General features: G+C 42.0%; 1 protein-coding gene across 1 annotated transcript; it reads right to left on the reverse strand.

Moving 5' to 3' along the window:
* Window positions 1-531: 531 nt before the first annotated feature.
* Window positions 532-15,940, reverse strand: LOC122558805 (protein transport protein Sec61 subunit alpha-like 1). Its single transcript, XM_043707585.1, has 7 exons — window positions 15,837-15,940; window positions 12,063-12,216; window positions 11,094-11,254; window positions 9,620-9,817; window positions 8,972-9,163; window positions 7,259-7,335; window positions 532-1,460 (listed from the first exon to the last, which is right to left on the reverse strand). Exons 1-7 carry the CDS (start codon window positions 15,936-15,938, stop codon window positions 1,274-1,276), a joined length of 1,071 nt encoding a protein of 356 aa, XP_043563520.1. The 5' UTR covers window positions 15,939-15,940; the 3' UTR covers window positions 532-1,273.
* Between the last annotated feature and the right edge of the window lie 1,175 nt (window positions 15,941-17,115).

A 17,115-nucleotide genomic window follows, 5' to 3' on the forward strand; every position in this document is an offset into this window, starting at 1 on the left:
GAACTATGGATTGAAAGAGAAATCCAGAAATGTTTTTACACTGTTCAGCAAGAGTCTTTTAAAAACATCATTATCACAACAGGGCAGAGGAAGATTGGTTTTCATACAGGTGCTGAGAATTACATACAAAAGTTATTCTACTTAAAGTGAGGTTTGGAGACAGATGCCAGCAAATTTATTAAATGGGCCCCTGTACTTAAAAATATGCTCAGAATACCAGCCATTCCGTACCCTCCCCAGGAGAGAGAACTGTAACGTCACCTTGCATTCCCCCCATGGCCATTCCTTTTGCACAAACCTGGACAATTTGACCAAAGAGGGAGTGAGCATTGTACGTCGTCCCGATATGTCCAAATGCAACACAACAAGATGCATTGAAGAATAAATCAGGAGCAGGTAACACCATACACACACGCAAACACACACCCACCTAGCTGGGCCCAGCAAGAACTGGAATTAAAAATTCCCAGAAACTCCAATTGGTTTCTTAACTGGTGGGAAAGGGAAAGAGGCTACAGAAAAAAATTCCTACAGGCCTCCTGACATCACATCCAGGACAAAGCTGTGATGTTCAGCTCAGTCTTCGTCCCAGGAAGCCAACTCTCTGCTGAGGTAACAGCCCATGGTAACAAGGCCTTTGTGTCGGAGCTTCAATACTGCTATATTGACCTCAAGTTACACCAGAGCAGGATTGGAGCCTGATCCCTGTGACCTCCAAATCCATTCCCAGTGATTGCTGTGGATAACGGTGGAGGAGTACTGTCTGGTGTTCCCTTCACAACTGTCCACCGCAGTATTCCAGTTATGAGGCCAGGAAATGATCAGAGAGCAAACCAGAGACCACTTGACCTGGATACCTGATAACAATGTATCTACTGAGGCAATGAGAAGCTTCAATTCAGAAGGAACCTCCATTCCGCCTGGATCCTTCAGTTGCAAGTTTGAATCAGTGAAAGAATACACACAGGTTCGCGCGCACACACACAGACTCACTCCACATGCATATACAACTTTCCCTTGGTGGAAATTTGTGCTCTTAACCATAATTTAAACAAAACAGATTCCAAAATATGCTTTTTTTCAGCTCTCGATATCAAAAGCAAATGAAAAGCAGAATAGCCCTAAGCCACTCAGTGGTGAATTCTCAAAATTGAAAAAAAAGTTACCCTGGGTGAGAAAGGGGTCAGAAATGTTCTTCCCTGCTGTGATAATTCAGAAATCTCTCGACTGGACACTATCAAACAATCAAAAGGATAGGAGAGTCGGTACATTGTTAGAAGAGCAGGGCTCCCATGCTTCCCACTTCACTCTGCTCTTTCACAAAGATCTCAAAGTACTGGTAAATGATGGTCACTGCCAATAAGATACCAGTCCCAGAACCAATGGCTCCCAGAAAGTCAGCAAGTACTGAGAGTGCACCAATACACAGGCCTCCGAATGCTGCAGCAGTGGGAATATACCTGCAAAACAAAAAAGTGACCATGCTTAAATACAATTTGCAGAATATTCAAAATATTGCAATGTTAAATAAAACTAATGATTCTACTTAAAATAGAATTCATAGGATCCCTCCAGTGTGCAAACAGACCAGACCATTCGGCCCAACAGTCCACACCAACTCTGAAGAGAATGTCACCCAGACTCACCCCCTACCCTATTACTGTAACCTTGCTTTCCCATGGCTAATCCACCTAACCTACTCATCCCTGGTCACTATGGGCAATTTAGCAAGGCCAATTCACCCTAACCTGCACATCCTCGGACTGTGGGACAAAACCAGAGCATCCAGAGGGAACCCACGCAGACACTGGGAGAAAGTGCAAACTCCACACAGACAGACAGACGCCCAAGGCTGGAATCGAATCCGGGTTCCTGGCACTGAGACAGCAATGATAACAACGGAGTCCCTATTTAGGTGGCACGGTGGCTGAGTTTTCAATATTCTTTTTCTTTGGCTAACAGCCTGTGTCCTATGTAAGCAGAGACTGATAGGTTAAGGCTCCTAAACCTGCACTGTGAAGCCACAGTATCCCCTCCAACTATTCAGCCAAAATCAATAATCCCATAGACCACAAGTAGGCTGATCAGTGATGGAGATTTTCTCACAATCCCTTTGGAAGTTCTATTGTTTTTAACTCATACTTTGTAATATCTATTCCTCAGAATTGCCAATCATCATCTCAGTAGGCACAACATTAAATGTATGTGCAGTTACATGATCACCCTGTGGATTGGTGTTGGTTCCACTGGTTTTCATCATTTATAGAAGTGATTTGGATGTGAACACAGGAGGTAATGGTTAGTAAGTTTGCAGGTGACAGCAAAATTGGAGATGTAGTGGACAGCAAAGAAGGTTACCTCAGAGTACACCAGGACCTTGACCAGATGGAGTTTATTTTGCTGGTTAGGCCACTTTTGGAATAGTGCATTCAATTCTCGTCTCCCTAGAGGGAGGATGTTGTGAAACTTGAAAGGATTCAGAAAAGATTTACAAGGACGTTGCCACATTTGGAATGAGACACTGAATAGGCCAGGGCTATTTTCCCTGGAGTAGAGTGTGTGACCATATATAGCTTTATAAAATCATGAGTACAGATAGGGTAAAATAGACCAAGATCTTTTCCCTAGGATAGGGGGCATCCAAAACTAGAAAGCGTAAGTTTAAGGTGAGAGGGGAAGTTTTAAAAAAGGATATAAGGGGCAACTTTTTCACGGGGTGGTGCGTGTATGGAATGAGCTGCCAGAGGAGACTTACAACATTTAAGCAGCATCTGGATGGGTATATGAATAGGAAGGGTTTAGAGGGATATGGGTCAAGTGCTGGCAAATAGGATTAGATTAGTTTAGGAGATCTGTTTGGCATGGAGAAGTTGGACTAAAGTGTCTGTTTCTGCGCTGTACATCCTCATGTACTCAACAGGAATGACAGTGCAAGGAAATGGAAACACTGAACACAATGAGCAGCAGATGGCTATGTCCAGTTTGTTCTGACATTAATGAAAACAATGTGAAATACTTTTCCGTTCAAATCACGTGCATCCCTCCCTGTTGTTCATCTGTGCTCCATCTTCCAAGAGAACCATGTCCTAATGCACCATATTTCTGGCTACAATTCAAACTGTTCAGATGGAAAGCTTTTAACATTACTGCCGAAAAATCAACCGTGGATGTTATTGCTTCTTAGAATAGAGAACCAAATCTTAGATTAGCTGTGCCAAAACACATTGATGCCTGTCCACCTATTTAAGTATTGTGACTTTTCCCAGCAATCACTCCCTAAACCAGACGGCATTCCAGAAATTACCACCATCACTAAAGGGACTGCAGCAGCTGGAACACATGGAGGGCAACTCAGGTGAACAACAGCAACACTGCCATGGCTGCACAGGTTAAGAACCAAATAAAAGCTGTTTTGGTATTTTTCACTACATCCACCTACAACCTTAGAAATAGATTTCCACTATCATGAGCTTTCCTTAAATAATGCTAGAAATTGTTTTAAATGGGGGGGAGAGAGAGAAAAAGAGGGGTGGTGGTGAAGAGGCAAGTGGCGAGGATAACAGAGCCTGCAGAGGGAGACAGACTGATTAAGTATGTGGTAAAAACTTGCGAGATGGAAGATATTTTAGGAAAGGAGGTTATGCATTTTGGAAGGAGGAACAGAAGAGCTGAATATTATTTAAATAGAGCAAGAAAGTAAAAAGCTACAGCAGTGTGAGATTTAGGAGTCCCTTGTGCATGAACCATAAGAGTTACATACAAATTCAGTACAAATAAGGAATGCAGTATGAAAGTTGGAGATCCTGCTAAAACTATACAAGGTTGGAGTCAGACCAAAGCTGGTATACAGTTACAGTTTTGGTCCCTTCATCTAAGGAAAGAAACTCTGGATTGTCTCCAATAAGAGTAAGTTCACAAGGTTAATCTGGGTATGGAGGGACTGTCTAATGACAAGTGGGTTGGGCCTGTACTCACTACTGTTAAGATGAAAAAAGTGACCTTATTGAAACAATTCCAAGAAAACTTGATTGGGTAGATGTGGAAAAGATTGCGGACAGACAGTCTAGTACTTTCAGAATATGGGAGTCTGCTCCATATTTCCAAGTGACAGCAGCGATTATAGAACAGTATAGCACACAGGCAGCTATAATCACCCGTTTGATCCTTTAAAAGGACAATCCCATTTGCCCAATGCCCGGCTTCTCAAACCTTCAAACTCTCCCTCTTTCAGGTATTTATCTAATTCTTTAAGGAAGATTGCTATCGAATCTATACTTAATATCCTATCAGACAGTACATCCCAGAGGCAAACCACTCACTGCATTAAATAGCTTTTCCTGCCTTTGATTTTTTTTTTGCCAGTAACTGTAAATCTGCACCTATGGTTATTTATCCTCCAATAATCTTGAAATCAGTTCCTATTCACTCCATTTTTACTTCATGGATTTCACTTACACTTCATGACTATAAACACCTCAAATCAAATTTCTCCTTAATCTCAGATGTTAAGAACAGCCACCAGTCTCTTCCTGTTAATTAATTCCTCATCCCAAGAATCACTTATAAAGCTCCCACATCCTTCCTAAAGAGAAGAGCCCAGAATTACACTTGCTCCAGCTCAGATGGTTTCAATACTCAGCTTTAAAAAAAATGTTTAATATAACCGTCTTGGCTTTTGTACTCTGGGGAGAAAGTGAGGACTGCAGATGCTGGAGATCAGAGCTGAAAATGTGTTGCTGGAAAAGCGCAGCAGGTCAGGCAGCATCCGAGGAACAGGAGAATCGACGTTTCAGGCATGAGGGCTCATGCCCAAAATGTCGATTCTCCTGCTCCTTGGATGCTGCCCGACCTGCTGCGCTTTTCCAGCAACACATTTTCAGTTTTGTACTTTGGGCTTTACAAAATGAAGTTACAAGAGGCCATTTGTTTCATTAACTGCAGTGTTAAGTTGTCCTGCTAGAATTCAAAGATTTCTGCCAATACCCGAAACATGAAATGCCCCACCAAAATGTATCGCCTCACATCAAAGATCCTTAAACACAGGAGGAGGAGTGGGCTACTCAACCCATTGAGTTTGCTCTCCCATTCAAGGTCACAGATGATCTGATCATCTGTAAATCCACTTCCCAGCCTGCCCATCTCTAAATATTCAGCTCCTCTTTTCTTCTTACTAAGATGCATAACTTCAAATTTTTCCAGCTTGGACAAAAACTTTGCAGTTGGAATGCACTCACTTAACCTGTCAATATCCCTCTGTAGACGGTCATACAGATCACTTGCCTTTCCACCTATTTCAGTATTTTTCTATAAACAGGCTATAGTACATTCAGGCTCTCCCAAGTCATTACAACACATTGTAGTGAATCATGACCCCAGCATTCATCGCCATAACTCTCGCCAGCTGCAGATTGCCAGCCTGAAAAAACTCCTCTTATCCCAATTCGGTCTAAAAGTTAGTGAATACACTATCCAAGGAGAATAATTATTGCCTCCAACACTATGGGCTTTTATATTATGCAGTTTTGTTTTAAAAACTATGATGGGATTTGGGCATCACTGGGTGAAGCAGTATTTATTGCTTGTCTCTAGTTGTCCTGATGGTGGTGGTGAGTTGCCTTATTAAACCACTGCAGCCCACAGTGTAGGTACACCCAAAAGACCATTAGGGGGAAGTTGAATGAACATGCGGAGGAAGGGGTGGTTGTGGATATAGAATTATAGAATCCCTACAGTGGGGAAACAGGCCATTTGGCCCAAGTCCACACTGAACCTCTGAAGAGTAACCCACCCAGATCCACTCTCCTAACCTATTACTCTACATTTCCCTTGACTGATGCACTTAGCCTACACATCCCTGAACACAAAAGGCAATTTAGCATGGCCCAGTTCACCTAACCTGCACATCTTCGGACAGTGGGAGGAAACCAGAGCACATTCAGAGGAGAGTTCTATCGTTTAAGATATTTGGATAAGTTTTGAACAGGACAGGTTTGGAAGGATATAGGCTGAACGCAGTCAAATGGGACTAATTTAGTTTGAGATTGTAGTTGGCATGGACTGGTTGGATTGAAGGGTCCATTCCATTCTGTGTGACTGACACTGAAGGAACAGCGCTATATTACTGAGTCAGAATGACAAATGGCATGGAGACAAACTGGTGTGTACACGATCCTTCATCCGAAATCCAAAGCTTTTTCGAGAAGTGTTTTTTCTCCCTGACAAGGTTGTTTGGTGTGCAAACAGTTAACCCAACTCCACAACCACTCGAGCCACGTATTTCACCACAAAACTGTCACTTATTCCAAAATCCGATAAATTCCAAATTCCGAAAACCGGCTGGCCCCGAGGATTTTGGATAAAAGGATTGTGTACTTGTAGTACCTTACTGAACATCTTCTGATAATCCAAAGCATAAAAGTCCACTGGTTTCTTAGACCTATCCTACTTGTCATCTTCCCAAACACTAATTTGTCAGGCATGATTTCCCCTTCACGAAGCCATATTGACTCTGCTTGATCATATGTATTTCTAAATTGAATTGAATTTATTGTCATGTGCACTGAGGCACAATGAAAAGCTTTGTCGAGCAAGCAGTACATGCAGATCACAGAGTTAAGTAGCACAGCTAAGTAAATAGCAGCAAAAACACAGGTACAGACGAATGTTAAGAGTTGGAGTGTCCATTCAGTGTTCTAACAGTAGGACAGAAACTGTTGTGAAACTGGCTGGTGCTTTGCAATTAGATCCTTCAAAAACAATTTTCCAGTGACAGCTACTAAGCCGACCAACATAGTTACCAGCTTGACATCTCCCTCCCGTTCAGAATTAGGGTGCTACAGTGCCAGTATTCCAATCCTCTGGGACTTTTCTAGAAGCTAATAATTCTTGGAAGATTATTACCAGCACATCAATTAATTCTATTGCTACTTTTAATATCCTAAAATGTGACCCATCAGGCCTAGGGGCATCCTTCCATCCAAACCGCTAATGCAATACTGTCAAAAAAATGGTAAAAGGCATTAAGTGTTTAATCAGCCGTGACTGCATTGAATGGCACGATCGGCTCAACAGTCAAACTCGCCCTGACCTCAATACTTCAAACTGCATTGTACTACTTGATAGCATAGGATGGGAATTACATCTCTACCCAAGTATTTATGAACCAGCACACATCTGATCAGATCACACGCATCAATCCAACACTGATATGGAAATGATTAGCATTTTAAGGGAAAGATATAACTGTAATATGACTCACCTGTTAAGTTCATGGACCATTGAGGTCTCTCTATGTCCTCGCATCACCATCTGCTGTTCTTTTAGCTGTTTGGCTACCTGCAAATCAATGAGAAAGAACAGTCCAGTTTGATACTGTTGTGACACCAGAGAATGCTTAAGACTTTATCGATACAAGCCCATTACTGTATTAACTTTGGACCAAAACCAGCAATCCAATTATTCCAACAAATTCAAAAAGATATAAACAGACAGCAGCTGGATGGAAACTCATCACCTTCAATCACTGGATCAAGATAACATTGGCCAACAAGGCACTCATTACAGCACAAAGTGAAGATAAAACAACATGATAGATCAATTGATGAGCTTTAACCACTACGGAGTCAACTCAGTGACATGTTTAAACCCATCCAAATCACCAGGTTTCCAAGAAGTTGTTTACTGCACAGGTTTTTGTTAAGTCTCACCCAATCACACAAAAGCCGGTGGGAAAACAAGTGAAACAGGAGGAAATGTGTTCAGTTATTGTCCACTCTTCTGTGTGTTTGACAAGGGAGTGATCCTGTTACAAAGACTTCTAAAGCCATCACCAGACCACACTGTACCATGGAGCCCAGTTCACAGTAACATCAATTGAGTGTCTCACCATTTGGATCCTTCAAAGTAATAATGTTCAAATTGGTGTGCCAATGTTTCCTTTAACAAAAGGAAAATACCAACCTGGCAGACCAGATTACAGCACTGTGGATCAGCATGGTTTTGACTCAAATTAGAGTTCAGTTCAGCCAAACGTTCATCTTCCCATCCTGTGTGCAAATCCCACATCTCAAGGAGTGAGGGGACAGGCAAAAGACAGCAGGAACTGCCATTTAGAACCTCTTTGCACTCTACTCCATGCTCATGACAGTTCCACGTGCAGCTACATTCTTGTGATGTGTATTTTTGCGATGAAGCATCAGCGAGCTATTCAACTGCTAGGGGTATTGCTTAGAGGGACGACTCCTCTGGGGGCCACAGCAGTGATTGCATCATTACCCATGAAGTTAAAGGTGGTCATTTCAAACTCAGCATTGATGGACACAGAACTTGGATGCTGTCCAACTAGATACCCTCAGTGAGTCATCAGTCTATCAAAACAGTTTGAAAAAGTAAACCAAAACTTGCAATTGTTCTTTTCTATACTGTTCATGTTTTGTTCAGAGATAACTCAAGGAGATAATTTATATAGGGAGTGATTAGGATCTAGAATATACTGTTGGGCAATATAATGGAGACAGATTCAATAGCGATTTTCAAAAAAATAATTGGATAACAATCTGAAGAGAAATGAAATATTCTAGGAGAAACATCAGAAAACCATCAGGGACAAGAGGCCGAAAGGCCTCCATTTGCGTTGCAACTTTAATGATTCTGAAGACAGAAATTAATATTAGCATAAATTACTGAAGGATTAGGTCCAGCAAGTGTCAAAGATATGCCACTCTCTCAAATGTTACCTGCTCCATTGTGTCAGACAATTTTACATGAGTCAACTTGTGGTTTGAGGGTGATTGTCTTTAGTGCTAAATTAACAGTTTAATAATGGGATCCAACATGCACTCAAAACCAGAATGAAATCAAATCTAGGTCCATGGGGGACTGAGTAAGGTTACAATATTTCAAAACAAATTAGGAGGGAGCTAATGGCAAGATTCCCAGAGAGAAAATACATTTGCACTGTGTGGTCACTTACATCTTTGGCAGAAGAACCAGACACCTCGATCCAGGTCTTGGAGAAGAAAGCACAGGAGCCCAACATGAAGACAATATAAATCACCGCATGAACAGGGTCATCCAACACCGAACTGAATGACTCTGGAGGGGACAGGTAATAGCACAGACCTCCAACTGGATACGCACGGGCTGGACCACCACCAGTGTTATCCTTCAAAAGCAAAAATAATTTTGTTGAGAAGAATGGGGTGCAAGGGCAATCCCAGTTTACTGGGAAAACCCAATTTCATGTTATAACTTGGCCATACTTTACTTTCTCCTCATCGCTAAAAGACATTCAATAAATACACAAATAAGTTGTGTTTGGAGGAATACCCAAGTGCAGGCAGATGAGACTAGATTATTTTGGGATTAGGCATGGACTGTTGGACCGAAGGGTCTGTTTCTGTGCTGTATGACTATATTAGCCTTGTGGAACTGGAGAAAATACAGGCTTCCCATCTCAACTGATGAATCAAGGTGATACAAATGGCATTCATGTATTGTCTTTGAGATCACATGAAAATACAAGACCATACCAATTTGATTAAATTTGGTTTGTTCACTATTTGAAGTTTTTGATTTAAAAAAGGTGTTTTTTGTATCTCTATCAAAAATCTGTACTTACAGACCATGTCCCCAACAGATTGACTAGAAAATTGCCGCTGAATCTTGTAGACAACATCTGAGAGATGACATACAGATTGGAGACTAGAGCAGACTGGAGAATGATAGGAATGTTGGAGGTGTAGAAAAGCTTGATGGGATAGGTGTTGTATTGTCCACGGTAACGGGCAGACTTGATTGGGAGATCCACTCTGAAGCCCTGTAATGTGCAAACAAAGGTGCTTTAATCCTGATTATTATTGAAGTGATTAACACAAGTTTAAAAATTACGACCAGTAAAACTTAATTTTCTAGTTCTGAGGAAAGATCGTTAGCAGATTTCTCTCCACAGATGCCGCCAGATGTGCTGAGCTTTTCTTGCAATTTCTGCCTTTGTCTTTTCTTTACCTAAAGCAGAGATAATTGGAATAAACCAAAACCTAATGCTCTCACTAAATTTCAAAGACCTAGCAGAGCATTACAGAACAGAACGAGATCATTCTACCTGCTGTCCCTAAGCAAACAGTTATCATTGTTAATCCCGCTCAAGCTCTAGGCCTGTAGCCCAGAATATCAAGACATTTCAAATACATACCCAAGTATTATTTAAATGCAGGGAAAGTTTCTGCTACTTCCCTTTCAGGTGATGTTCCCGGGCACAACATCCCACTTCAAACTCACCCCATTAGTGAAAAGACTTCTCCTGAATTCCCCTCTGATCCTTCTAAAAGCAGCTGTATACCTAAATCCTTCTTTATCAACTTTTCTGCTCATGGAAATAGGACCTTCGTGTCCATTCTAGTAGTTCTAGTTTTTATACGCTCGAATTCTCTCTCGGCTGTTGTTCCAAAGTAAAATCAAATCTAGTCATCAAATCTAGACTTCACCAAAGTTTGCCATTCCTGACAGCATCCCGTTGATCTGCTCTCTGCACCTATTACCATAATCACATTCTTCAAGCCATGGGCTGGCTGGAACTAAATGGCTTCTCACCCAGAAAACCGCTGAGAGATGGAGCCAATCGTTCACAAACAAACACTCTTCAGGAATCAGAAACTGCCTTTCACACTGACCCAGTCGGTTTTAAAGCTCCAGCTTATCCATGCCCTCTCCCCAGGTAGAGTAAATATATACTACACTACCTTGATCATGAAAAGACAAAATCAAATACAACTGCAACATAAAAACAAAAAAGCAAAATAGAACTGATGCTATAAATAAATGTTGGGAAAGACTCCAGTTGGGTCACATCTGTGGAGAGTGTTAACATTTCAGTTCCAATGAATGGTTCATTGACCTGAATTTAATTGGATTTCTCTCTCCACAAACGCCGCCAGATGTGCAAACTATCCTGGAGTGAAGATGGGGAAAAAAAAGCTAAAACAAGGACAGTTTCAACCTCTCAATGCTTCTATCAATTAATCTTAAACATTGTGCACTTCAGGTTATCTAAAGATTTTCCATTTGATTTTTGACAGCCCTATTTCACCACTCACCTGAAAGTATATCACTACTGCAAAAACAAAGATGGTGGCAATAAGGTTCATCAGATTTGGCAGGTTCTGACGATAAAAGGCTTCACGAAGAGCACGGACTTTGTCCTGCCGTGTGGCCAGGAGATGGAACAAGGCAATAATCGATCCCTCAAACTCTGTCCCTGTTGAAAACAGAAACCACATGGAAGTGGATAAATATTAGATTGTAAGGAGCAAGGGCTGCACAGAGTTACAATGTAATAAAAATAGTCAGTCAATGTCTAATTGAGGGTGCAAGTGAGGAGGTTCTCGGTCAATAAGTTTTATTTAAAGGCGAAACTGCATTTTTTTTTACAAAATGTGATAAAGTATAACCGCGACGTGTATACACTCTGCCATTACATTTGTATTTGAGAAGATTTGGAGCTCAGGTTGAGGTGCTGGATGTAGGTTTGCTCGCTGAGCTGGAAGGTTCATTTTCATATGAAAACAAACCTTCCAGCTCAGCGAGCAAACCTACATCCATATTTCTATTATTAATGTGTGTTTTTATTTAAATTATGTGGAGCTCTTCAATGTTTTCTGGGGGGGGGGGGGGAAGAGAGGGGTCAAGAACTAGAAGGCATAGGTTTACGGTGAGAGGGGCAAGATATAAAAAGGCCCCCAAGGAGCAATGTTTTCACACAGAGGGTAGTGCGTATATGGTACATGCTGACAGAGGAAAAGAAGAAGGCTGGTACAATTATAATATTTAAAAGACATCTGGATGGGTGTATGAATAGGAAGAGTTTAGCAGGATATGGGCCAAATGCTGGGACTAGATTCAAAAAGCATATTTGCTCAGGATGGACAAGTTGGATTGAAGGGTTCGTTTCCGTGCTGTATATTGCTACTACTCTAACCCAAACATTTGGTCAAATGGCACACTCCTGGTCCCTTAGGTGCCAGTTTATAACAAGATTGCTGTATAAGTGTAAAGCAATTGTTTACCTCTTCCTGTGTTCACGGTGGTTGGGCTAAAAGCTTTCCACACAATGGTCTCACAGATATTTGTAGCAATGAAGAGAGAGATACCAGATCCAAGACCATACCCTTTCTGCAGCAGTTCATCCAGCAGCAACACAATCAACCCAGCAACAAACAGCTGAAAAAGAAATTAAAAACCCTTCGATAAAGCCCAGTGAAATTCTGGAAGGAAAAAGCTATGCAGCTCGATTGGAACAGCTCAAAACTTGAAATGATTACTATTTACTGAAAGTTAAACACTTGAAAATTACACACTCCAGCAAATGAGCAATTCCATGGTTTTCTACAGTAGGCAAGAGTAATATTGGCTGCTTAAACAACATTCAAAACAGGAGGAAGATCAATATAATTAAACAGCTAAATTTCACTTCTCATTACTCATTAGATTCAGAGTTTTTTTCAGATAGATAGAGTCATAGAGATTAGATTAGATTACTTACAGTGTGGAAACAGGCCCAACAAGTCCACACTGACCCTCCGAAAGCAACCCACCAAGATCCATTTACCCCTTCACCTAACATTACGGGCAATTTAGCATGGCCAATTTACCTAACCTGGCAATGTTTAGACTGTGGGAAGAAACCGGAGCACCCGGAGGAAATCCACGCAGACATGGGGAGTATGTACAGACTCCACACAGACAGTTGTCCGAGGCTGGAAGTGAACCCAGGTGTCTGGCACTGAGGCAGCAGTGCTAACCACTGTGCCACCGTACCACCCACAGATGTACAGCATGGAAACAGACCCTTCAGTCCAAACTGTCCATGCAGACCAGATATCCCAATCCAATCTAGTCCCACCTGCCAGCAGCCAGCCCATATCCCTCCAAACCCTTCTTATTCATATACCCATCCAAATGCCTCTTAAATGTTGCAATTGTACCAGCTTCCATCACTTCCTGGCAGCTTATTCCATACACGTACCACCCTCTGCATGAAACAGTTGCCCCTTAGGTCTCTTATCTTTCCCCTCTCACCCTAAACTTATGCCCTCTAGTTCAAGACTCCCTGACCCCAGGGAAAAGACTTGGCTTATTTAGCTTATCCATGCCCCTCAATTTTGTAAACCTCTATAAGGTCACCTCTCAGCCTCCGATGCTCCAGGGGAAACAGCCCTAGCTTGTTCAGCCTCTCCCTACAGCTCAAACCCTCCAACCCTGGCAACATCCTTGTAAATCTTTTCTGAACCCTTTCAAGTTTCACAACATCTTTCCGATAGGAAGGAGACGAGAATTGCATGCAATATTCCAACAGTGGCCTAACCAATGTCCTGTATAGCCGCAACATGACATCCCAACTCCTGTACTCAATACTCCTGAAGAAGGGCTTATGCCCGAAACGTCGATTCTCCTGTTCCCTGGATGCTGCCTGACCTGCTGCGCTTTTCCAAAAACACATTTTCAGCTCAATACTCTGACTAATAAAGGAAAGCATACCAAATGCCTTCTTCACTATCCTATCTACCTATGACTTCACTTTCAAGGAGCTATGAACCTGTGCTCCAAGGTCTTTATTCAGCAACACTCCCTTGGACCTTATCATTAAGTGTACAAGTCCTGCTAAGATTGGTTTTCCCAAAATGCAACACCTCACATTTATATGAATTAAACTCCATCTGTCACTTCTCAGCCCATTGGCCCATCTGGTCCAGATCCTGTTGTAATCTAGGGTAACCCTCTTCGTTGTCCACTACACCTCCAATTTTGGTGTCATCTGCAAACTTACTAACTGTACTTCTTATGCTCGCATCCAAATGACAGGAAGTAGAGGACCCAGCACTGATCCTTGTGGCACTCCATTGGTCACAGGCCTCCAGTCTGGCCCATGGGCCCATCTGGTCCAGATCCTGTTGTAATCTAGGGTAACCCTCTTCGTTGTCCACTACACCTCCAATTTTGGTGTCATCTGCAAACTTACTAACTGTACTTCTTATGCTCGCATCCAAATGACAGGAAGTAGAGGACCCAGCACTGATCCTTGTGGCACTCCATTGGTCACAGGCCTCCAGTCTGAAAAACAACCTTCCACCACCACCCTCTGTCTTCCACCTTTGAGAGCCAGTTCTGTATCCAAATGGCTAGTTCTCCCTGTATTCTGAGAGATCTAACCTTGCTCACCAGTATCCCATGGGGAACCTTGTTGAACACCTTACTGAAGTCCATATAGATCACATCTACTTCTCTGCCCTCAATCCTCTTTGTTACTTCTTCAAAAAACTCAAATCAAGTTTGAGACATTATTTCCCATGCACAACGCCATGCTGACTATCCCCAATCAGTCCTTGCCTTTCCAAATACATGCATGTCCTGACCCTCAGGATTCCCCCCAACAACTTGCCCACCACCGACGTCAGGCTCACTGGTCTACAGTTCCCTGGCATGTCCTTACAACCATTCTTAAGCAGCGGCACCACGTTAGCCAACCTCCAGTCTTCCGGCACCTCACCTGTGACCATCAATGATACAAAAATCTCAGCAAGAGGCCCAGCATTCACTTCTCTAACTTCCCAGAGTCCTAGGGTACACCTGATCAGGTCCTGGGATTTATTCACCTTTATGCATTTCAAGACATCCAGCACTTCCTCTTCTGTAATATGGACATTTTTAAAGATGTCACCATCTATTTCCCTACATTCTATATCTTCCATATCCTTTTATGCAGTAAATACTGCTGCAAGATACTCCTTTAGCATCTGTCCCATTTTTGTGGCCCCACACAAAGGCCGCCTTGCTGATCTTTGAGGGGCCATATTCTCTCCCTAGTTACCCTTTTGTCCTTAATGTATTTGTAAAAACCATTTGGATTCTCCTCAATTCTATTTGCCAAAGTTATCTCACGTCCCCGTTTTGCCCTCCTGATTGCCATCTTAAATATACTCCTACTTTCTTTATACTCTAAGGATTCACTCGATCTATCCTGTCTATATCTGACATATGCTTCCTTCTTTTTCCTAACCTAACCCTCAATTTCTTTAGTCATCTAACATTCCCTATACCTACCAATGTTTCCTTTCACCCTAACAGAAATATACTTTCTCTGGATTCTCGTTCTCTCATTTCTGAAGGCTTCCCATTTTCCAGTCGTCCCTTTACCTGTGAACATCTGCCCCCAATTAGCTTTTGAAAGTTCTTGCCTAATACAGTCATAATTGGCCTTTCTCCAATTTAGAACTTCAACTTTTAGATCTGGTCTATCCTCTTCCATCACGATTTAAAATCTAATAGAATTATGGTCGCTGGCCCCAGAGTGCTCCCCCACTGACACCTCAGTCACCTGCCCTATTTCCCAAGAGTAGGTCAAGTTATGCACCTTCTCTAGTAGGTACATCTACATACTGAATCAGAAAATTTTGTACACACTTAATTCCTCTCCATCTAAACCCTTAACACTATGGCAATCCCAGTCTAAGTTTGGAAAGTTAAAATCCCCTAACATAACTATTATTTCTACAGATAGCTGAGATTTCCTTACAAGTTTGTTTCTCAATCTAATTTCGATTTAAATGGATCAAAAATGCTCCCAACATCTCTCTCGGAATCTGTTCCATAGACAACTTATTTCAGTGAGGATTTGTAATTGGAAACTGTTGAGTTTAGTTCAACTCAACATTCTCATCTTCAAATCTCAAGATAAAGTTCAGAACAAAAATCTGTGCATGGCTGATTTCAAAAGATAAAAATTAGACATTTTACCACTGAGAGGAATTGCCAGAAGACATGTCAACCACCCACAGCTTTACCTGAATAATGATCAGTAGACAGATGCCTGCTCCCATTTCTGATGGATCTCCATACATCCCAGTCATGACATACACAATGGCTTGTCCAATAGTGATGATCATACCAAAAACTGCAGGGTGAAAGTATTCACAATTAAAGTGTATACCAGACCTCTGGTGAAAAGCCGACAAGATGCAAATATACAGAAGGAAAATCGAGCAGACGCAGACTAGTCACCCCATTGAGCCTGCTGCATCATAAAAAAAACAGATCAGATTATAACTCCAAATCCACATTCCAGCCTACCCCTGCAACCATTCACTCCTTTGATCATCTTGCTCTTCTTCCATCATCTTTTCAAGATGAAAGAGCTCCAAAGAATCAAGACTCTTAAATGTGAGGTGCCTTATTTTTGAAACGGTAATTGCCAGATCTGATATGACATCAGTGGTTAGCACCTAGGACCCATTTAAAACTTCCATAACACCCTGAATGTCATAAAATGCCCCAAGGTGCTTCACAGTAGCAGAATCAATAGAAGATTGGGTTTCAGAACAACAGCTCGGTTAGATCCTGTTCAGCTTGCTAGTGGTATTTTGTGATTCATATAGATGTGTGCATACAATTTATATTCAACTTAATATCAGTCTCATACCCTCCCACTCCCAAACCATTGATGGGTGGCACGGTGGCTCAGTGGTTAGCACTGCTGCCTCACAGCACCAGGGACCCAGGTTTGATTCCTGCCTCAGGCGACTGTCTGTGTCGAGTTTGCACATTCTCCGTGCTTGCGTGGGTTTCCTCCAGATGCTTGGTTTTCTCCCGCAATCTCAAGATGTGCAAGCCAGGTGAATTGGCCATGCTAAATTGTCCCATAGTGTTAGGTGCATTAGTCAGGGGTAAATTTAGGGTAGGGGAATGGGTCTGAGTGGGTTACTCTTCAGAGAGTCGGTGTGGACCTGTTGGGCCGAAGGGCCTGTTTCCACACTGTAGGGAATCTAATCATCTCCTCCACCTGATCCTGTTGTGGGAAGACCACAGTTTGGCCACTGAAGAACAATTAAACAGACAGCTTTCCTGAAAGCCACTCAGACTAAGCAGTTTCCAACTGACGGGCAGCATTATGGTTTCCAGCAAGTCAGTTTAAAAACTGAACCGAACTGGCAGAAGTTCATCAGTAATTGCAGATTTCCTGCAATGTGTTTACAGTGAAATTCTCTCAAAGTAATAGTACATAAAGCAAACTGGAAAAATACAGAGGAACCTCAACTATCCAAAGATCAAGGTCCAGCAAAAATA

Source organism: Chiloscyllium plagiosum, chromosome 18 (assembly GCF_004010195.1).
Source record: "Chiloscyllium plagiosum isolate BGI_BamShark_2017 chromosome 18, ASM401019v2, whole genome shotgun sequence".
NCBI lineage: Eukaryota > Metazoa > Chordata > Chondrichthyes > Orectolobiformes > Hemiscylliidae > Chiloscyllium > Chiloscyllium plagiosum.